The 23,270-nt window shown below is 56.3% G+C and overlaps 1 protein-coding gene across 2 annotated transcripts in view; it reads left to right on the top strand.

Annotated features, from left to right (window-relative positions):
* The first annotated feature begins 326 nt into the window (after positions 1-326).
* The window catches only part of IFFO2 (intermediate filament family orphan 2), a 49,529-nt gene continuing 26,585 nt past the window's right edge, over positions 327-23,270 (top strand). For both annotated transcript variants that reach the window (XM_070382105.1, XM_005910221.3), the window contains exon 1: positions 327-1,318. In XM_070382105.1, the coding sequence (XP_070238206.1) occupies positions 648-1,318 (671 nt within the window). In that variant the 5' untranslated portion in view covers positions 327-647. The remainder of the gene's footprint in view (positions 1,319-23,270) is intronic.

The following is a 23,270-nucleotide window of genomic DNA, read 5'->3' as shown; positions in this document are numbered from 1 at the left end:
AGGAAGGGGTCCAGTCCGGAGCTGGGCGGGGCCTCCGGTTCTCGGAGCGCCGCAGTGGAAGGCGCGGTGGGCGGGACGAGACCGGGGTGGGCGGGGCCTCCAGCTCCGGGAGCGCCGCAGTGGTGGGCTGGGCGGGGCCTGGGGCGGGGCCTCCGGCTCCGGGAGCGCCGCAGAGGAAGGCGCGGTGGGCGGGGCGAGACCTGGGGGCAGGGCCTCTGGCTCCGGGAGCGCCGCAGAGGAAGGCGCGGTGGGCGGGGCGCGTCCGGGGGCGGGGCCTAGGTCTGCAGTGGGCGGGGCCCGCCGCAGAGGGGCAGTGCCCGCGGAGAGTCCTCTGAGCGCGGCTGCCGCGGCGCTTCCACAGTGTCTCCGACAGCCCCCGGCGCCGGGACTTGGACCCTCGCCGCCCCTTGCGAGCCGCCGCGGCCTCCACTGCTGCCCGAGTCCCTTCCCTCGCCGCGGCGCCCACACCCGGGGACGGCCCGGCTCGCCGACATCGCGGAGGCCGCGTCTGGCGCGCATCTGGAACCGCCCGGCCAGCCGCGCTGGATCCCGCGTCCGCCCTGTCCCGGCCGCGCCGGGAGCCCTGCCCGGAGCTGGAGCCGCACCTAGAGCCGCGGGCCCTGGGCCCTGAGCCGCGCGGCCGGCGCATGGTGAACTCGCTGCTGTTCGGAGAGATGGCCTTGGCCTTCGGCTGCCCGCCTGGTGGCGGCGGCGGCGGACCTGGGGGCTGCCCCGGCGGGGGCGGCAGCGGCGGCGGGGCCGGGCCCGGGCCGTCGCCGGTGACGGCGGCGCTGCGGGACGACCTGGGCTCCAACATCCACCTACTCAAGGGGCTCAACGTGCGCTTCCGCTGCTTCCTGGCCAAGGTGCACGAACTGGAGCGGCGCAACCGGCTGCTGGAGAAGCAGCTGGAGCAGCAGCAGAGCGAGCGCGAGCGGCGGCTGCGCTACAAGACCTTCTCCCGCGAGCAGGCCGTGCAGACCGGGCCGGAGCTGCTGCGGCCCCCCGCTCCCGGCGGCGGGCCGGGCAGCGGCGCGGCGGCCGGCGCCAACGCCAACCACGCCGCGGCCCTGGGCGGCCTGCCTCCCGGTGGCGGCTCGCACCCGCAGTACTACGGCCGCCTGCCCGGGACCATCTGGAGCTACACGCAGGTGCGGCGCACGGGCGGCGGCGGCGTGGAGACCGTGCAGGGCCCCGGAGTGTCGTGGGTGCATCCCGACGGCGTGGGCGTGCAGATCGACACCATCACGCCCGAGATCCGCGCGCTCTACAACGTGCTCGCCAAGGTGAAGCGCGAGCGCGACGAGTACAAGCGGAGGTGAGTGGGACCCCGCCCTGCCCCCCCCGCACTCCCTGGTGGGGGGTTGGGGGTCGTTCGGGTCTGGCGGCCCCGGAATGTGTGCGTTCCGGAGGGGCCGGGGTAGGGGGTGGGCGGCCAGCTGGTCCTAGCAGGTGGGGCTGGAAGCTGTGTTTGCAGACTTGGAAAACTCGGTTTTCTAGTTCCGAGGATGGGGACCGGCGCTGACTACCGTGGGGGACACCTCCGCTCCGTCACCGGACCAGGCACATTGTTTTCTAGGTGACATAATGACCATAGGTGTTTTATGTGATGTCACCTAATCCTCATGGCAACACAAAGTGTGGGGCATTCTTATCCTAGCTTTGTTGATGAGAAAACCGAGGCACGGATGCTAGTGACTTGCCTGAGGGGTCTTGGCTAATAGATGGTGAAGCTGGGATGTGAGATACTCCTGGCCAGTCTGTCTTCCAACTTAGGTGTTTTCCCCAAGGATGTAGAAAGTGGGCTCCCCTCTGTCAATGGGTGAAAAGAAACAACTCTTAAGTAATCCACTAACTTTCTATTTTTCCTTGAATTTAAAAAAAAATCAAGTGTTTCAGAGTGCTTGGGTCTGTGCGCTGAGGCCAGGGTCCGCTGTCTTGCTCCAGCTCTCTCGTGTCCGGTTGGCTGGACTGGATAACAAGACCTACATCAGACTGGCCACGAGTTTTAGAAACACCTCCCTTCACCTCTCTTCTCCCTACCCCGAATTCTCATGGTTTTTTTGGACCCCCAAGAAACTCAGCCCTAAAGACTGAGTTATCTACACAAGCAAAGATAACCTTAGGCTGGAAGCCTGGACAGTGAATGGACCCAGACCACCAGATCTGGCTGGAGTGCGGCACAGACTGCCTGCTGAACTGGCTAGCACATTTCTGCCCAGCCTGGATTCCCAGCTGGGAAACTGACATTGTCTCCTTCCCGCAACCTGGCCGTCAGTTTTACCTAATCGGCCTACTGATAAGAGGAGAGGGGTTTGTCTGTAGCGTCTCAGGAAGGGAGCAGGGCCCTTTGCTGTCCCAGGCATGGGCATCTCTGCGTTGGGAACTGTGGCTCTGATCCCCAGGGCTTGGAGGATGCCCTGAGAAGCATCTTTCCTTCCGCTCCTGTGTCCTAGTGCTCACGAGAGCACAGACAGCTGGCCATGGGTCTCCTCCCTTTTCGTCTCACCTGGGTGGGCTGGCCACTGGGCAGGATTCAAGTGCCACCTCCAGCACCTGCCAGTGAGAACCTCTGGCTGAACTGAGTGGTCACTGAACTACTTGGAAGCCTGTTTACTCATCAGAGAAATGGGAATGATAAAATCCACCCACAGCTGTATAAGGGGCGAGTAGGCCGGTGATGCCTTTTGGAAGGTATGAAGTAATCAGATTGACGTTATTAAAGATGAGAGACTCTTTGTCAAGCTGTAAGGGGGCAGTTTTGCCCAGAGTCTCCAGTCTCCCATGCAGAGCCTGGCTTCCTGGGGAAATGTCTGGTTGTCTCTCTGCAGGACTCGAGAATGGCCTGGTGCCTTGCCATGGGGAGGCCACCCCTCTGCCCTGTGTGGGCTGCTTTGTTGGGGTGGGGCAGGGAAACAGGCGCTTGCTCTTGATGGTGAAACTGGGAGGGCCCTTTGGTCTGCCACTGCCGATGGTGTCGTCATGCCCCAGGCTTGTGGGGTGTTTGTTTTATTGTGTGTGTGTGTGTGCGCACTTTTCGGACCTGGCTACTAAGGAGATGGAAACACTGTGCCCAGTCCTAGAGGGAGATGGATTGGCATTGAGCAATGCCCAGTTCAAGTTGCACCCAGGGTGTGGGGTGTGATGTCAGCTTCTGGTGCTGCCCTGGAATGACATGGGCGCTGCTGAGACAGGTGGAGGGTGAGTGTGTGTCTCTTCCCACCCTTGTAGGGGGCGTGTGCACCTTCTCTTCCCCCCATTTTTTTTTTTTTTTTTTTTTTTGGTGAATTGGGGAGATGCATCTTTTCTGAAATTGATTCAGGGCTCAAGTGGGATTTTTGCCAGAGCACATCTGCCTCCTCCTTTGAGCGAGCCTCAGTTGCCCTGTCTGTAAAGGAGAGAAGAGGGTGGGCTAGAAGTGTCCCTGAAGCTCCAGGCTGCCTCAGAGATGCCGTAGGCATTCCTTGAATGTTAAATAAAAACTGATGTTTAAAAAAATATCAAATGGTCATGAAAATATGCTCACTCACTTTTGAGTTCTTACTGTTAACTCTTGGAAGTCGACTTAACGTTGATTTGTTGGTTCAGAGTCAAGTTAGAGCCACCCCCGCCTTCTCTTCATCGGAAGAATATTCTGAGATCAGAAAGCAAACTGCTAAAAGCTGGTCCCGTTTGTAGCTACTAATCTGTGTGAGTCAGGATTTTCCTGATACTCTGTGGCCCAAACCCGAGATAGAATTAAACTGAAGGTGGACCTGTCAACCATAATCCTAGTTCTAAGTGTTAACAGACCAAAATGGGCTCGTCAACCTCAAGGACTGGTGACTGTTTTCTCACTGAGCCTACAATAGATTCATACAAATAATATTCTGTATTTATTTGTTTCTTTATTTGGGTTTCTCATAGGATTTTCTTTTGGGAAGAGGGCAGGCGTATGATCAACCTTTTTGAAAAGCGTAAGAAGCACTGGACTAGATGATCTCAAAGAGTCTTCCCAGCCTTGGCAATATGTAAATCTGAGTTTGAACTCCTAGGCCGCTTCTGATCTTATGCTCATAAGAGAATGAGACCAGTGTGTTTACCTGGGCTCTTGGCCACTGAAGGCTTCAGATCCTTCCAGGATATCTAGCATGGGGTCCCAAGAGGTGACCAAAAGAAAGAGCCTGTCCTAGGGAAGGAAAGTTTCCAGAGTTTCCCCTGTCCACCTGGAGGAACTCGCTGCCTTGGAGATGCTCTTCTGCCTCTCCAAAGGGCAACCTTGGTTGTGTAGCTCAGTGTTTTCCAAGCTGGGAACTTTTGGGGTTCTGCCTCCATGAACCGCGGCCATAGTCACGTATCACCATCTCTATTATTATTTTTGTAAAATGTTTTAAACAGCTTTGTTGTTGCTGTTCAGTTGCTAAGTCGTTTCTGACTCTGCGACCCCATGGACTGCAGCATGCCAGGCTTCCCTGGCCTTCACTATCTCCTGGCATTTGCTCAGATTCATGTCCATTGAGTCGGTGATGCCATCCAACCATCTCATCCTCTGTCATCCCTTTCTCCTTTTGCCCCTTCAGTCTTTCACAGAATCAGGGTCTTTTCCAATGAGTTGGCTTTTCCCACCGGGTGGCCAAAATATTGGTGCTCCATCTTCAGTCTCAGTCCTTCTAATGAATATTCAGAATTGACTTCTTTTAGGGTTGACTAGTTTGATCTTGCTGTCCAAGGGACCTGCAAGAGTCTTCTCCAGCACCGCAGTTGAAAGTGTTAATTCTTCAGTGCTCAGGCCTTCTTTATGGTCCAACTCTCATATCCATACATGACTACTGGAAAAACCATAGCTTTGACTAGATGGACCTTTGTCAGCAAAGTGATATCTCTGCTTTTTAATATGCTGTCTAGGTTTGTCATAGCTTTTCTTCCAAGGAGCAAGTGTCTTTTAATTTCATGACTACAGTCACCGTCTGCAGTGATTTTGGACCCTAGGAAAATAAAATCTGCCATTGCTTCCACATTTTCCCCTTCTATTTGCCATGAAATGATGGGACCAGAGATGCTGTGATCTTAGTTTTTTGAACGTTAAATTTTCAGCCAGCGTTCAGTTCAGTTCAGTTCAGTTGCTCAGTTGTTTTCAACTCTTTGCGACCCCATGAATCACAGCACGCCAGGCCTCCCTGTCCATCACCAGCTCCCGGAGTTCACTCAGACTCACGTCCATCGAGTCAGTGATGCCATCCAGCCATCTCAGCCAGCTTTATTGAGGTATAATTTGCATGTCGCAAAATTCTCCCGTTTTACACATACAGTTCAATGATTTTTAGTCAATCCATCGAGCTGTGCAACTATCAGCACAGTCCAGTTTTAGAACACTCACATCATCTCCAAAAGATCTTTCTTGCACCTCTGCAGTGAATCCGCACTTCTCCTCCAGCCCAGCAGCCACAGACCGGCTTCCTGTCTCTGTAGACTCGTCATATAAACGGGGTCCGGCAGCATGTTGTCGCTTTTGCCTGGCTTCTTTCACTCAGATGATGTTTGTGAGATTCATCCAGGCTGTAGCTCATACCAGCAGTACATCCCTTTGTAATGCTGAATGATATTCTTCCATGTGGGTAGACCACATTTTGTTTACGCACTCACATAGTCAATAAAATGTAAATTTAAAAAGTTACCTTCTGTGTACCAGCGCACATCATCTCATGTGCGTCATTGGTATAGGATCCATGTTTTGGAAACGCTTACCCAAACCAGAGCCCCTGGCCTGGGATGCCTGGGCTCACCCTGTTCACTCCTGCTTTGATTTCCCCTTGGGCCAATCAGCTCCGAGCTCTTTACCATGCGGGAAGTGTGGTCACTGAAACCGTAGCTGACAAGGTTGTCAAGCGTTGATTTGGAAACCAAAACAAACATCGGCACCCTGTCTCCACATAGTGTCACCGAAATATCCTGTTCTGAGCTTGCAGGCTGGGGGCCTTTCCCTGGGAGATTCCTGCCGAATGTAGCTGAACTTTAGGCAGGCGGAGTGTTTTCAGAATGGGCATCCTAGGGACCCAGACTCCAGTGCCTGGAGTTCTCCAGACCCCACCCTGCTGTGAGGCACTGTGTAACCTCGGGCCAGGCGCTGCTCTTTCTGAGCCGAAGATCTTCTATACCCAACAGGCTTCCTATAGGCCCTCCCTCCCAGCTCGCTCAGCGTTTCTGTCTGTGACTTGGAGGGTCCAAGTCAGGGCTGCTCTGTCTGCCTCCTGGGAGGGCAGGGGGGCCTTTCTCTGTCCCCGGCCGCCCCCTCTCCCGCCCCAGGCCCAGCATGGTTTGGACCGGGCTGGTTTTGTTCCCAGCCCTTGCACGTTGCTGAGTGTCTGTGCCCCGACTCCAGTCTGCCTGGAGGTCTAGGTTTGTTTTCACTGGAGCTCTGTTTGAGGTCCTGGAGGACCATGGTGATCCTTCAGCCTGGTGGTTTTCAGGTGGGCTCTTTGGAGCCCTGGGATCTGGAGCAGGGTGCTGTGAGGTGATTTGGGGAACAGCTAGGGGCAGACCACCTAGGATTTCGCCCCCATCAACCACAGCAGCTCCATTTTCGTGGCTCTCAAATGGATATTCTGCGGGAGAGTTGTTTGGAAACCAAGCATTTTACAGTTTAGCAGAAAAGAAAGAAATTGCTGATTCAGCGGAATACTTTCACTTTAGAGACGGGGAAACTGAGGCCCAGAGGGAGCTGACCCACAAAGACAGGCAGAACGTCCATCTGTCATGGAAAGTTTTGTTTCCTGCCCCGAGGCGATGCCTGCACCATTTGCCTTCTGTCGGGACTTGGCAGAACGCTCTCCACCTTTTTATGTGTCTGCCTTTAAGCATTTTTTAAAAAGCTACTTTCGGGGATGGGAGGGACTTTTGTAACAGCTATTTCTGATCTTGAGCCGGAAGGGGCCGGGCTGTCAGCCCGAATGCAGAGCTCCAGAAAGGGGCTGGGGGGATGCCCGCTGGACTGTCCCTTGTCTTTTTGCCATCACGCCCCAGGCAGGAGGGTGTTGGCCCCCGAGTGCCCCAAAGCCACAAGACTTCCCCAGAAAGCTGCTCAGAGGACTTCTTTCCCCGCACTTCCATTGTTTCTGAAGCCGCTGCAGATACAGCTTCTTTATTTCTGATTGTCCCGGTGGGGGAGGGGGCAGCTTTGGCTGGAGGAAGCATGGATCGAATCCCAGCTCTCCCAGTCTCTGCGTGACTGTGGGCAGTTGCGTGGCCTCTCTGAGCTGACTGGCCCGCTGCTATCTGTGAAAGAGGGAGACTAACTCCCCTAGAGGTCAGAAGGGGGTAAGTCAGCGCCTGGGGTAAGCACATGAGGCAGGCTCCCGGAACATCCCCCATCCCAGAGCACCCCCGCCTCCCACCCCCAGCGATATCTGTTCCTTTCATTTTACAAGGGTTTCTCGGCAAGGCACTGGACGCCGGGCACATCCATTTCAGGACACGTCGTCGCTCTCTGTCCCCTGGAAGGCGCCGGAGATGGTGCTGGGGGCGGAGGGAGAAAGGGCTGCTTCTTTGTCCAGCATCTAAGGAGACTGTTCTTCCTACTCTTACTGGTTGATTTGTGTCTCCGGAAATCTCCGGTCACCCCCTGCCCTTTCTCCCAGCCTCCTTTAAAAGAAACACACAAACCCCACTCCATTTAGCTCCTTCGTCTTCCAGCATCTCTTGGTTTGGCTGGCAGGCTCTCTGGGGACAAATTTGGGAGGGATTTTCAGAGCCTTACGCTAGAAGGAAGGGAATGAGGTCCCAGAAAAGTAAAGGAAGCAGGAAGCAGGGAGACAGCTGACGCTAAAGATTCCTTCTCCCAGGAATTCGAGGCGGGGCTTTTTCCTTGGCCACCGGATGCGGAGCCACACACTCACACACACACACACACACACACACACACACGCGTGCGCACACGCTCATGTACACATGCGCCGTCAGGCTCTCTCTCCAAGCCCGTGCCTGCATCTCCACACGTGTCGGGATTTGAAGGACACAGAAGGGTAGACAGAGAGCTTGCACACGTCCTTTGCCGCCAGGAGATGCGTGGACTTCCAGGGGAATTCATCTGAACCGTGCCACGAGTCAGTGATAGCGGAGGCTGTGGGCGTTGCCTGCGGAGTCCTGGCTTTTGATCCTGTTGATGCGCTGCGGCCGGGCGCTCGGGTTATTTCCCAGGTCACAGATGGCTGCAGGCGCACGGCAGGGAGGGAGGCAGCCCTGTCGTTCCCTGGGCTCTCCCCTGACCTTCCGTCGGGCATTCCTGAGCGCCCACTGCCTCCCCTGGCACAGCACCCTCCACCCTGAACGTAGCTACCCTAACCCTAACCCTTCCTTCGACTGTAAGCTCTGTGGGGGCCGGCTCCGGGTCTGCCTTCTTCATCTTGTACACACAGAGCCAAGCCAGGTTCTGGCCGGCGTCCGAGCTGAGCAAGTACTTGTGCAGTGAGGGAGGCTCTGTGTGCCTGGCTGCTGCGTGCTGGCAGGCCCCAGTAGGCCTGCGTGGCCATGGGTGACCGACACACGTGGACTCTACATCTGGCCGGCCTGCGGCTTGTTGAGCGAAAGGTCTGGATCTGGAGTCGGGAGACCAGGACTCTGGTCCTGACACATCATTCCAACAAGTTTGAATGAAAACCCATCTACTGATGCCAAACACTGGGCCCCCAGCACGGGATATACAGATGGCTTTCCCTTTGTCTCCCTGAGTCTCAGTTTTCTCATCTGGAAAAGGGGGTTGCTGAAATCTGTGTCCCGACACCGAAGGACAGGCCATGGGCTCACATGGCTACAGCACATTGTAGACCGTGAAGTTCTAAGAGTTACATGGCCAGATTTCACAGGGCGGAAGGGTGGGCGCCCTAAGGGCTGGGTAGTGCCAGCTTTGTGAGGTGGGCAGAAGTCAAGAACCAGGCTGGGCCCTGGGGAGAGGGTGGTCCCTGACCTTGCTGGCAGCATCTGGGGGTGGTGCAGCCTCTGGGCATGACTGGCTGTGAGGTGCTTAGAAGATTCTAGGCCAGAAACGAGGCTGGTGAAGGTTGCTGATGCCTGCCAGGGCAGTGCCCTCCCACCCCCAATGGGCACCCCTGCTTGGCTTCCTGGGCAGGATGTGGTTTTTTGCCCTAGTTCCTGGTACAAGAGTAGTTGTCATTCAGTACTTAAGCCTGGCAAATGCCACTGGTTCCCTCCGGGGGCTGTGGCCTGGCTGAGCCCCCCAGGTGTGGCAGGGGGCAGCTAGAGCTGCCCAGGGGCCCGGGGGCACCCTGGTCATGGCCCTGGTTTGCCTGTGCTGTGGGCTGAGCTTCCCGTTGCCCACCTGGCAGTGGGGACCACGGAAAGACTGGTGTCTGTGACTTTCCTAGAGTGACCTGGATTCTGTGCATGCTGTTTAATCTCTTGTGCCTTGATGAATTGCTCTGTAAAATGGGGATAAAGTTTCTTATGAGTTCTGCTTCCCAGGGTGGATATAAAAATCAACTGAAACCGTGGGATGTGGAAACATTGGCCAAAAGGTTTAAAATAAATCATAATGGGTTAGTCGCCATCATTGAGTACCTACTATGTGCTAGGCCTTGGGAGGAAATTTTTCAATAAGTGAGATTTATTTATTAGAGCCATCCCGAGAAGTGGGAATTGATTACTGTTCATTTTACGGATGAGAGGTTCAGAAGGGTGAAGACATCTGCCCCAGATCTCAAAGGAGGGCAGCCTGGGTCTCCAGACCCCAGGTTCAGGCTCCTCCCCGGAAAGATGCTGAAGGCTCCTGAAGCTGGTGAAGGGCGGGAGGCAGGCGGGAGGCAGGCTGAGGGGTGGGTCTCCCCGCCTCACAGCAATGCTGCAGCGGTGGCAGAACAGGAGGTGGCTGCCACGCGGGGAGGACTTCCTGCTGTGACTTAAGAGTAATTATTTTCTTGTGAAGCCAATGAATCAGTGCCAGGGGCAAGCAGATGAGCCTCCCGGGCGGCTTTGGAGGGCGGTCCAGCCCCACTGCTCGCTGAGGACCGCTGAGGACCGAGCTCTGGGTAGGGGAGAGTTCCTAGTTGGCATATCCAGGTGGGTGGGGAAGGAGGGAGGGAGAGTGAGCAGGGAACACGAATCATTACCTGCCGAGCACTTTCCATGTGATCTGATTTAGATCAGAAAGGAGAATTCACTTGCCGACCCAGGGCAGGATCTGGGGCTCACACTCCAAGTTAATGCTCCTTTGTCATGCCCAGCACCGAGGGCCCCCTGGGCAGTGGTCAGGGGCTCTCCCTGCCTGATGATAAGCAGGAGAGGGCAGCGGGCATTCCGGTGGCCGGAGGGAAGCCGGCCTGCGCCCTGGGCTCAGGTCTGACTTCTGCTTTCGGTGGGTGCTGTGAACTTCGCCAGGGAATGGGGAACTTGTTACAGTCATCCTTTGTCTCTTGGTGGGGAAGATGAGACTGCTGGGTATGGGTGTCCGAGAAGCTGGAGTTCTGTTCTCTGGACAGTGGCTGGGCACCCACCTTGTGCCAGGCCCCGTGCTGGGCACTGGGGTGAAGCATGCACAGCCCCTGCCCTCAGCAGCCCAGGGTCTGGGGAACCAGGCAAATGGGACAATACCACGTTACAATCCCTGCCCAAATAGTACCCATGCAGACTACGGGCACAGTAAACAGTAATTAATTAGCTAAAAAATGTTCCTATACCATTTACACTCTGCCAGGTGCTATTCAAAGCAGTTTAATTCGTGGAACCTCACAATAGCCCTATGAGTTGCAAACTATCAGTGGCCCATTTTAGAGATGCTAAAACTGAGACCTTGAGGGCCAAGACAGGAAGCAGCAAGCCAAGATTCAAACCCAGGAAGTCAGGCTCCAGACCCAACCTCTTACACTCTGTGGTACCCAGGAAGGGGCATATCAATTGCAGGCAGCTTTCTTGCTTTGACCCTCAGTTTTCCCTGCTGTGAAATGGGGGTAATAAACCTGGCTTCATGAGGCTGTTTGGCAGATTAAACCAAGTGATCCCTGTGGCAGCATTTTATAAATTGTCGCGTGCTGTGCCTGTGATGACCATGCTCGGAGGCCCTGGGCCCAAACCCACACAGACGCTTCTTCTCCAGCTTCCTGGGCAACCAGGGGCCACTTGAAGTTCCATGAAAGGTCTTGTCCCCACCTTGCCTTAATAGCACATCTTCCCTTGGTCGCAAGTCAAGCTGGGATGGGGTGCTGGACAAAACCTTTGAAAAGAAACAGCTCAGAGAAGAGCCTTTGTGCGTGACTTGGAGGTCAGGGAGAGAGGAGTCCAGGAGTGTTTCCACCGCTTATCAGCCCCGTGACCTTGAGGGAGACCTTGATTTCTTATCTGCGGCATGAGGACCACCAGCCCTATTGCATGAGTGGCGAGAGAAAGGGGAGGACTGCGCTGAGGCACGGGCAGCTATCGTGATGAAGCTCAGCGAGGCCGCGGGCTCTGTGGGGAGGGGCGGGGGGCGCTGGGGCCCTGGCCTGGGCCGCGCCGGGCAGGGGCTGGCTCCGAGATGCTTGCTCAGCGCTCTCCGGCCTCCGTGCTCCGACTTCGGAATGTGCTCCTGCACACAGCCCCCTGCGCGTCTGCAGCTCAATGGAGAGACACCCCCGCAGTGGAGACACTGCCTTCCACCCTCTTAATTGGCCACTTTTATTACTTGGGTTATTTAAGAAGCTTCCTGGCTCACTGCCGCCTGTTGGCCGTCTGGGGGGAGGGGAAGAGCTGCTGGTCTAAGTGGACCTTGTGAAATTCTCCGGCAGACAGGCTCCTCTCTGGGCAGGGTCAGGACATCTTCCCAGGACCCGTGGGTACCTCCCCGACTTGCCCTGGCCAGCTGTAGTAGTGGGTAGAAGGCCATCCGGGGAAGAGGGGCAGACTGAGACCAGAATCGATTTAGGGAAAGCCCGTTGCAAAGTCAGAATGCTGGACCAGAGAGGACCCTGGTGGGACTCTGTAGTGCCTGAAACCCAGTGATTCTGGAAGGCAGCTGAGCCAGCTTAAGGCTAGTCAAGGAAGGCTTCCTGGAGGAGACAGCAGCTGAGTTTTGTTCGGAAGGTCGAGTAAGAGTGGAAGAGACGGGGCACAGGGTGCTGCAGGCGGAGAGAGCTGTTTGTGCAGAGGCTGGGAGCTGAGAGGGCCGGGCTGGTGGCTCCGGGCGGCCGCCAGCGTCGGGACACCGCCAGGCCTGCCTGCTCTTTCCCTCCCCCTTCCGCCCCTCCCTCCCCTTCTGGGCTCCCTGTCTTCAGTTTGGCTGTCTCTCATCCTCTCTCCCTCTCTCTTCTTCCTTGTTTTGGTCTCTTACCCCTGCTCGATGCCAGGCCTGGGTGGGAGCTCTTTGCCTCCTGCGAGGCTCCATGAGCCCGTGTGTCTGTGAGCGTGGGGCCAGGAGCCTATGTCTCTCCCCTCTGGACGTGGAGCACCCTGGGGTCAGGACCCCATCTCTGCTTACCCCGCACCCCTTGCACTATGGGGCTAGGGTCTTGACATCGTGGTGGGGGGCAGAGGAGGTTGGTGAGAGAGGTACCTGCAGGGTTAGAGGGCAGTGCCGTCCCGGGGGCCTCAGCTTCCCTGGCCACCATCAAGGTCCAGGCCTAGGATTCGACGCGGTTCTAGACGCAGTTCGGGGCTGCGGGGACTAGGCGGCTCACCATTACTCTCCCAGCTGACCGCCCTCCCGCACACCTTCCTCTGACCTCCTGGTGGGCCCAGAGGGTTTGAGGCTTTCTCTGAGATCATCTAGTCCCTCCCCTGCTTCCAGGAGACATCGTTCTCCTGTCATCCCAGATACCTAGATGTGCCTGCTGTCTTTTGAAGAAGACCTTCTGCGAGTTCATCCCTCAGAGTTATATCTTTTGCTCTCTACTCCCACTTAAATACCCACGGCCATTTTACAGATGAGAAAACTGAGGCCCGGAGAAGGAGAGCAGCTCTCCTGAGCTCACATAGCACAGCAGGGGCTAGAGCCCAGTCCCTAAACAGGGTTCCTTTGAAACCCTTGAGCTAAGGGATCCTTCCGGAGGCTGCTGGTCCTTTAAGGAGGGGCTTGGAAAACTCCCAGAGGTCAGAGAGCTTAGAGTGAAGAAGTCTTGGAGCCTGTCGAGGTGGCGCCCACAGGGACCGAGTGAACCCTGCCTCTTGGCCAGACAGCTGGGTCCCCGGTGCTGCAGAGCTGCACAGGAGATATCCGAGGTTGTCTTGGGTTCGTCTCCTTGTCACAGGACGCACCTCCCTAAACTCAGCCTGATGCTCACGTCTTGGGATGTTGGCCAACCGGCCGACCCTGTCTGCCAGCTGTGTGCTCAGCTGTGCGTTTTTCTGTGCCTCGGTTTCCTCTGGTATAAAACGGGACAGCAAGACCCACAGCACTGTTGATGAGCCTGGCCCAGTGAGGGCCATTCCCATCCCCTCTTCTCTGGAGTGAGCCCTGGAGTTGGAGGTCTGAGGACTTTGCCCATAGTGAGGAACTGGGTGAACTACAAAGGCTGATCCCCCAGTCCCCACAACGACCGTGTTTCTTGAGTCCGCAGTCTGGGGCTGTGCCCTGGCAAGTACTATGTTTGGACGTTTATACAATTAGCTATGGAAAATCTTAATATTACATTGCAACTGGTTTTACACTTGCCTTTAAATAAAATACTGACGTTTACAACATTAGGACTCGTTCATGTTGGGAGACAGGCTGACGCTCACCAGGCTACAGACAAGCCAGGATTAACCTGAGGCTGAGTTCAGGGGTCCCTAATTTATAGGTTGTTCCTTTCTGGGCCTTAAGGCATAATACATCCATTGTTGTTGTCGTCGTTCAGTCGTTAAGTCATGTCTGACTCCTTGTGACCCCATGGACTGCAGCATACCAGGCTTCCCTGTCCTTCACAATCTCCTGGAGTTTGCTCAGTGGTGGCATCCAACCATCTCATCCTCTGTCGTCCCCTTCTCCTCCCACCTTCAATCTTTCCCAGCATCAGGGTCTTTTCCAATGACTCGGCTCTTCCTATCAGGTGACCAAAGTATTGGAGCTTCAGCTTCAGCATCAGTCCTTCCAATGAACACTCAGGGTTGATCCATGGGGCTTTAAAAAGAAACGATTTGTTCCTTCTTCCTTGGTTATACAGTCTGCCTGTGATCAGGGCTTTCACTTGGGTGGGAGCTCTGATCCTGGAGTGGGACTACCTGGGTTTCGCATCACCACCCCAGGCCTCAGTTTTCTCATCTGTAAAATGGGGCTGACAGCCGTAGCTCATGGTTGCAGTGAGGCTTCAGTGAGATGGGGCACACCGAGGGCCAAGTGTGGTGCAGGCCCCTGAGCTGCTATTGCTCTGTGCCTGTCTCAGCCCGGCCCTGCCTCCCCAGCCCCCAGGCCCCACACAGTGAGCAGAGACTCGGCCCTCCCGCTTCCGCTTCCGGCTGCAGAGTGGCCTTTGTGTTCAGAGCACTTCCCTTCCCCAGCCCAGCCACCCTCTTGACCAGCCAAGAGGAGGTCCCATCCCCCGTCCTCCCCAGCAGGCTGTCGGCAGAGGGTCACTGTAGGGCAAGACCTGGCCCCCAAGGCTGCGACCAGCGCGCTGTATCCCCTGGACCCTGAGGCTCCCAGGGGCCTTGTTGGAGGGTGGTCTTGAACGGGCAGTCTCTCTCTGTCCCTGCCTCCCAAGTCCCAGCAGCTTGATGCGGAGGCGGCCTCAGGACGTAGCCCTGTCCTGAGGTCTCATCGTGTGGAGGGGCAGAGCTCGAATTTGAACCTGAACCTGGTGGACTCTTCTAGCCTCAGCCCTGACTCAGTCTCCCAGGCTGAGGAATGGGTATGTGTTCCTGGCCCCGGCCCTTGGCCTCAGATACAGGGGACGGGGGTCAAGTCCTGTCTTGCACCTCAGGGGTCACTGGGGCAGCTGTTCCTTCTTACAGCCACGGGCAGGTGGCTTCCAGGTTCTTGTGAGCCCACAGGCTGTCTCTGCCGGGGCTTGTGGGTGAAGCCCTCACTCCCAGACCTTGGCAGAGGGGTGATGCTGAAGGCTGTCCTCGCACTGGTTGCCCAGGGCTGACGTTCAAGGCAGCCGGTTTAGGGTTTTGTCTCCGAGACAAAGGCTGCTTTGTAGCTTCTGGGCTTAAGTCCTGGCTATCACCCACCCCCAAGGTGGGAAACAAGGTGGAAGGGATCACAGGGCCCAAGCAGAGAAGCCCTGGGAGGCTCGGATCGCCCTCACTGCCTCCCAGAAGGAAGCCAGGATCTTGGAACCCCGTAATATTCCCCTCATGGTTCCCCGAGAGCATCCCGTGTGGCTGATACAGTTTAAAACTTCACAGCCATTTTTTTTTACTGCACAAGATTCTTAAACCTCACAAGACTCTTGAAGGGTGGGTGTGGTTGTGCCCACTGTGCAGACGGGGAAACCGAGTCTCCACAGGTGAAGCGACTTGTCACTTGCCGTGGCCTGAAAAGGGGCAGAGCTGGCGTGTGAATTTGGGTCTTAGAGGATTGTCACTGGGCTTCCACCACTGTCCAGCCTCGTTCCAGACCCAGCTTTGGGAGGGTGCTTCAGGAGGTGGAGGCATCCCGGGGATAGACTGGAGCAGATAGGTCTCACGGTTTTTGGGAACCAGAGCCTCCATTCTCAGGATTCAGAGTTGGGTCACAGTGCTTGGAGCCTGTTGCATATTTAAGTATGTGTGCGTAGGTGTGTACACCTCTGTGTACAAATTAGAGAAGGGGGGTTGGATGCTGGGAGGTCTGTATCCTGGGAAGGTGGTTCCAGGGAGGCCTTGAGGGCAAGAGTAAGGAATCGTTCCAGCAGACGCTGAAGACCTTCTGCTCTTCTTTTTCAGGAACTCCTCCACTTAATCATCCATCCATCCACCCTTCCATCTGCCCTTCCATCCATCCATTTATCCATCTCTCCATCACTTCTCTATTCATCCATCCATTCACCCTTCCATCCACCCTTTGATCCATCCATCCATCCATTTACCCATCCATCCATCATCTATTTATTCATCCATCTATCCATCCATTTACCCATCCATCCATCCATCATCCATTTATCCATCCATCTATTATCTGTCTATTTATTCATCCATCCATCCATTTATTTATCCATCATCTATTTATTCATTCATCTTCATCCATCCATCCATCCATTTACCCATCCATCCATCTGTCATCTATTTATCCATCCATCCATCCATCCATCATCTATTCATCCATCTATCAATCCATCCACCCTTCCATCCATCCATCCATTTACCCAGCCACCATCCATTTATCCATCCATCCATCCATCCATCCATCCACCCTTCCATCCATCCATCCATTTACCCATCCATCCATCCATCATCCATTTATCCATTCATCCATCTATCATCTGTCTCTCTATTTATTCATCCATCCATCCCTCCATTTACCCATCCATCCATCATCCATTTATCCATCCATCCATCTATCATCTATTCATCCATCCATCTATCCATCCATTTATCCATCCATCCATCATCTGTCTCTCTATTCATCCATCCATCCATCCCTGTATTCATCCATATATCCCTTCTTCCCTCCATCCATCCACCCTCCTCTCTATTTATCCATCCCTTCATCCATCCGTCCACCATTTTTAGAGTGCTTGTGCTTGGCCCTATGCTTGGCTTCTGGGGATGATGGCAGACTCCTATCCCTAGGGAGTTTGCCAAATTATTGTTAAATCAGAGCTGCAAGAGTCCTTAGAGATGCTTCATTTCTCCCCCAACACGCACTTTTCAGAGGCTTAGTCACTTGCTGAAGGTTATACCCAGCGTTGGTGGCAGACTTGGGACTCGGGCCACGTCTGTGGACCCCAGTCCCATGTTCTTGCATCTCTGCTGGGCTGACAGGCAGCTGCACTCCTGGCTGGCAGCCCTCTGGCCCTGTCCTTCCCTCCTTGGTTGTTTTGATGTGTTCTTGGGCTTTTCTCAAGTCCTCTGCAGCTTCTGTCCTGAGATGCTGGTTGGACTGGCATGCAGGCCCCAGGCCGCAGCTGAACCTGGCTGTGCTGTGCCCTGAGATGACTCCGTTGTCCATTTGGGACATCAGATTGGCTGCACACCCAAGTGCAGAGACTCTGAGGCCCTGCTTTGCTGTGGAGACTGGCTTGCTGTCTGCAGAGGGTCTCTTGCGGTCATCTGTTCCTCTCTGGCCTTGAGGGTAGGACCTCTGCAAATCCCATTAGAGATTTTACTGCCTGGGAAGGACATTCCAGAGCTTTCCCCTCGAGGCATCTTCTGTAATCCTCTGTAATTCTTCTGTAGCCTCTTCCGCTGGGAAACCCTTCCTGGTCTCTGGCCCCGATCCCGCGTGCTGCATTTCCCTTTGTTTAGCAGTCTGTCCAGTAGGGGGTTGGGTGGGGCACTGCCTGGTGAAGACCCTCCCTGCCTTCTGCAGGCCTCATCAGTCCCCTTCTGAATCCCAGAAGCTTCCTTTCTTTCTGTCTGAAGTCCTCTTGACTCATGCCTGCGCTCCAGTCGTGGTTGGGACATGCTCTTGGTGGAGAAAGGATCTGACTGGTCCCTCTAGGATTCCACGAGTTCCTGGGGGTGGGGAGGGGAGGAAGCACATTCCTTCTCCTGGAGTCATCCCGCCCTCTGACGGAAAGTGGCCCTGGAGCCCAGGGATCTCCCAGGCCTAGCTTTCCTGATGGGGAGACTGAGGCCCAGAGAGGCTGAGCAGCATGTCTGGCACCTTCGGTCAGGCTGCTGGGGTTGGGTCTCCTTCGCAGGCCAGTGCTGTTTCTGGGCGATTGGGTTGGGGAGTGGGTTTTTCCGCCAGATAAAGGTAGCTGACGGCCTTTGGACCTGGCAGTCTCTGCCTGGATGGGCATCCTGGAAGCAAGGCAGCTGGCTCCATGGGGCTCCCCGGCCAGGATCCAGCACCCTCCTGCCTGCCCTCTGGATTTGCAGACTCCTGGCGGGCGGGCCTGCCTCAGAGCAGAGTGGTGGGACCCCTCCACTCCTGTCTGCCCTGCGGCTCCCTTTCACTCCACAGCCTTTTTGACTCCCGTTTAGCAAGCCTCTCCCTGGGAGGCCCCTCACCTCCGAGGGTGGAGGGCAGGAGGCCTGACCGTTATGGACAGTGATTAGGGGTCAGGGGGACGCCGAGTCTCATGGCAGGGTCAGGAAGGGGTTAAGAGCCCTGCCTGCTGGGACAGGACTCCCAGCTGGTATCCTGGCCCCTTAAAGCAGCCAGGCCAGCTGGCTTGGCAGACGTCACACCAAGATCCATCTGTCCCAAGGCCAAGTCACCAGGAGGAGGCTGCCTGCTGCCTTTGTGGGCCTGCTGGGGTGGGCGTGGACCAGCCGTCTGTCCCTGGGAGGCCGGCAGGTTGGGAAAGGGCCCAGCCCTGGCAGGCTGCCTGGAGGGGGTGGCTGGCAGAGGGAGAGCCTGAGCACCCAGGGGTGGTCAGAGCTTCCTTGAGTGAATGGGTCCCGGGACCATCTGGGATGCAGGCAGAGTGGGACATACACCCAGGCCTGCTTGCTGCTGCCCGTGGGGCTCCAGCCCACAAGCTCATTCATTCATCCAGTGGGTAAAGGGCCTGCATGTGCTGGCTACTTGGATACCAAGCACCCCAGCCCCAGCACTGGGGAGAAGGACCCAGAGAATGAAGCCTCTGAGGGGCAGAATGGTGCATCTCAGTCAAGCCCAGAACCCTGGACCCTGAAACAACAACCCCCCGGCCCCACCCCAGCCCCAGCTGCTGGAATTGAGGTCTACTCGCTAAAGTGAGAAGTAACGTGAGATGCTCGGTGTTCGTGATCTTGTATATGTTCACAGCCCAGTGGGGCAGGTACTGTTGTTCCCCCATTTTACGGATGAGGGACTGAGGCTCCGAGAAGCAGAGTCACTTTTACCAGGCCACCCGCTGGGGTGTGGCTGAGTCTGTCTGTTGACCTCAGGGTTGGAGATAAGGGGTAGCAGTGTGGCTGTGTGAGGGGTCTCCTCCCGCCCCCCCCCCCCCCCCCGCCCCCGGCTCTTGCTCCTCATCCTTCAGCCTTGGACCACCTCCTTCTTGGCTTCTTGTTGAGTCCAGGTGCCGTGTGGCTGGAGGACCAAGTCTGGGGGGAACAGAAGCCCCAGATGGGTTTGAGTTGAGAAGGGAATCTCTGCTGGTACCTTGGCAGGGCTGGGATTGGTGACCCTCTGCCTCCCCCCGGGCTGGGCACCGGGCAGGATTTGGGCAGCTTGGGGGACTGGAGACTCTTTAACCCTGCCCATCTGAGGGTCCTGGGGGCTGGGTCAGGCCTAGGAGACCCTCGCTTCAGGGGCCACTCTGTCAGGACCCAGCGGGGCCCAGGGTGGGGGTCTCTGTGCTTTGCTCTTACAGTTTGGAGCGGATGCCATTTGGATCCGCTCTGACCCCTGAGGGGGGCTTCCCACTAGTGGTAAAGGATCCACCTGTCAATGAAGGAAACACAAGAGATGCGGGTTCAATCCCTGGGTTGGGAAGATCCCCTGGAGGAAGGCATGACGACGCACTCCAGTATTCTTGCATGGAGAATTCCATGGACAGAGGAGCCTGGTGGGCCACAGTCCGCAGGGTAGCAAAGAGTCGGCCATGACCGAGCACTCACACTCACTCACTGACCCCTGGGAGATTGAGGTCCCACTCCCTGACCTTCTCCTTCTTGTCATGAGGCCACGTGGCCCAGAGAAGGGCAGCTGGACCCTGGATCAGAGAGACCCATGTTCTCCCGCAGCATCTGCGGCTCTGTACAGAGGGCAGAGGCAGGTGCGTCTGGTGGGTATGAGTTTGGGCTCTGGAGCCAGACTGCCTGGACCACTTCTGAGCTCTGCGGCCTTGCACATGTGGCTTCACTTCCCGGTGCCTCAGTTTCCTCATCTGTAAAATGGGCATACTTAGTAGCATCTACCTCATAAGGCTCCTGTGAGAATTAAATGACTTGATAATGCACGTCTCATGCTAACTCTTCGTATTGTTAACTATTATGATTATGAGACCTGGACAAGTCACCTTACCTCTCCGAGCCTCAGTGTCCCCATCGGCAGAATGGGGATGAGGAGGCTAGCGGCTCCTATAAGGTGCTCTGCTGGGGTGTTACTGTCGCAGAAGCTTCTCTGCTCTTTTTGACCTCTCTCTGTCCTCTGAGAGGCATACCCAGCCTTGTGGATGGGTGGGAGGAATGCTGTGCGCGTGCGCGTGCGTGTGCGTGTGTGCGTGCGCGTGCGCGTGTGCTGGGGAGCCCCGGCGTCCTGCCCACGGGCTCACATCGAGTTGAACGTCAGGGGCATTTCCCTGGTGGTCCAGGGCTGAAGACTCCGTGCTCTTCCTGCAGGGGGTTCAGTCTCCGTCCGGGGAGCTGAGATCCCTCATGCTGAGCAGTGCAGTGAAAAAAAAAAAAAAAAAGTTGAATGTCAGGCTGCGAGGTGGCTGGCGGCTGGCGTTAAGCCAGGAGTCCGTCCCCTGAGCGGTGTGTGGTCACTAATCCCGCTCGGCGCGGGGAACCGGGTCTCATTGCCTGTCCCGCTGGTGCCCGCAGCCTCCCGGGCGGCCGTGACAAGGACACCGCCCCGCAGGGAGGGCCAGGCGGTGGGCCACGCTCCGCCCGCTGTGGCACAGCCTCGCGTGTGCCTGTATCTGGTTCCCGGGTCCTTGTTGCTCTTCCTTCCTCCGTCCCCGGGGATTGCTCAGGGCTGTGCTCCCCTCAGCAGGGGCTTGGCAGGAAGCGCGGGTTCTGGGCTCCAGCACCCGGCACCCGCCTGTGTGACCTTGGCATGCCGCTTCACTCCCCTGAGCTCCGGGCTCCTCGTGTGCAAAGGCCTGGGCTTCTGTATGTTCCCATTCTGAGGTGCTGGGGACCCGTGTTCTGCGTTTTTTGTTTTTTTTAATTGTTACACCTGGAGCCTGTTTATGCTATCCAGTCCTCATTTAATCCAAGAGGGGGTCATCCCTTCCCATTTCACAGAAGAGAACACTGAGGCCCGGAGAGGCAACTTGCTCAAGGCTGCAGGGCCTTGGTTTGAACCCAGAATGGGGTGTGTGCCAAGTGCTGCCTCCTGGGCTCCTCTTGGCTGCCCGCCGCTTGCTGGCCGGAGTGTGCTTGGCGTGGAGTGAGTAGTGATGCGGGCCTGGCGGGGCGACTGAGCTGCAGACCCGCAGGGCCATGCGTTTACCTGCAGGGCGGCACGGGCAGTCGACATAAACACAGAGACCCAACGTGCACATTAGGTTTCCAAAATAGCCTTGGGAGTTGCTGCTTTTCCTCCAAGCTATAAACACGTCCTCGGGTGGGGCTCCCCTGGCCTCCCGGGTCACAGACCCCTGGGGCCTCCCGCTCCTTGGTCTGGGTGGCTGGATCCCCTCCTGGCTCCTGGACTTGGACAAGAGATGGAGTCCCTGAGGCCGAGAGCTGCTGACCCTAGGGGTGGGGGGTGTGTGGGGGTCCGCTCTGCCAGGCCCAGGCAGAGAGGCCGAGTGCTAGGGTTGGAGAGCTGTGAGCACTAACCTGCCGGCCGTCTGCCCCGGGAGAGGTGGGCCCGGCGTCCCGTCGAGGGAGCAGGACCGCTGGGGGAGAGCAGGAGAGCTGGTGGGGACTGCAGAGTCACATGGGGAAACTGAGGCTGGGGGTGGAGGGAGGGCAGGGCGGTCATGTCCAGGGCCCCACTGAGCAGGTGCTGCACTGACTCCAGAGTGGGCCTCTTAGGGAAGGCCCTGGAGGCGACCTTTCCAGGGGCCCTTTACCCAGCGAACATGTATCTGGTGCCTACTGTGTGCCAGGCTCATGCTGCACTCTGGGGTTGCAGCTGGGAGCCAGAGTCTCATCTTACAAGGGCTGAGTTAAGTAGGGGAAACCAACAGGTGGAGACAGCCTCAGTAGCGAGTGACCAGGGTCTCTGGAACACAGACGAGGGGCACTTGATCCTGACCAAGGAGCCAAGGAAGGCTTTCTGGAGGAGGGGGTATACAAGCTGAGTCCTGAAGTTGGCAAATGACGAAGCGGGCGTGTAGAGGGAGGCTTCCGGGCTGAGTAGACGGGCACGGGCAAAGGCTTCGAGGTATGATGCGGCATGGCACGCCTGGGGCTTGGAGGCACCAGGGGGCATGGCTTCCCCACCCTAGCACGTGGTCACTCGCTTCGGGGCTTATCACACACAAGGTTGGCATGTCTGCCCTTTCGGAAGAGAGGTGATGGGGCCTGTTTCTCATGCAAGCCTGATCGCCCGGCCCTGGCTCCTTGGCAAAGGCAGAGTACCACCCCATGAGGGTGAAGAAGGACAGTATCTACGATGGGGTCTTCCTCCATCCAACAGAGAGGCAACCCTTGGACTCTTTGACTAATTGGGAAACTGAGGCACACAACAGCTGAGCTGGGGTGAGGACCCAGCTTTTTCCTCGGCTCCATGGGCAGCTGCTGAGCCCCGTGAGAGAACAGCCTTGTCACACCCAGCACTTTTGAGGGGCAGAGAAGTCTTTTCTACACTGGAAGCCTTGACCCAGCAACCCACTCCATGGAGATAACTGGACAAATATGCAAATCTGTGCCAAGATGCAGGGCCCAGGAGATACACAGTCACCCACTGTATTACCTGCTGGGAAGGGTGCTTGCTGTGTGTTGTTAAGTAGGAAAAGCACACGGTTCTTAGTTTTCCTTTGTTTGTTTGTTGGCTTACCTGTTGTTTTTTTTTTTTTTCTGTTTCTTGTGTAATCATTGTAAAATACACGGGCAGTTTAAAACAAAGGGAAAACAAGCGGGTATTTTTGTCTTAATGACTTTGATTTTCTCAACTAGTGATGCATTACATGATTGAAAATTTAAAAGATACAGGAGAAGAAATTCAGACCCGTGCTACAACAGAGGTGAACCTTGAGGACATTATGCTAAGTGCAATAAGCCAGTCTCGATAGGACAAATACTGTATGATTCCACTAAAGTGAAGGACCTAAGGGCAGTCAGATTCCTGGAGACAGGAAGTAGAATGGTGGTTGCCAGGGGCTGGGGGAGGGGGACCAGGGAGTTATCGTTTAAAGGGGCAGAGTTTTGGTTTTGCTAGATGAAGAGCTCTGGAGAGGGGCGGGGGTGGTGGCTGCACAGCAGTGGGAATGTGCTGGATGCCACTCAGCTGCTCACTTAACAGTGGTTACGATGGGGCTTCCCTGGTGGCTCAGCGGTAAAGAATCTGCCTACCAATACCAGAGACGCGGGTTTGATCCCTAGTCCAGGAAGACCCCACCTGCCTCAAAGCAGGTAAGCCCGTGCTTCACAAGAGAAGCCGCCGCAGCGAGCAGGCTGAGCACCACAGCTGGAGA

This window comes from Bos mutus, chromosome 2 (assembly GCF_027580195.1).
Source record: "Bos mutus isolate GX-2022 chromosome 2, NWIPB_WYAK_1.1, whole genome shotgun sequence".
Classification (NCBI taxonomy): Eukaryota; Metazoa; Chordata; class Mammalia; order Artiodactyla; family Bovidae; genus Bos; species Bos mutus.
The sequence above is the reverse complement of the archived record's forward strand: the minus strand, read 5'-3'. Positions and strand labels throughout refer to the sequence as shown.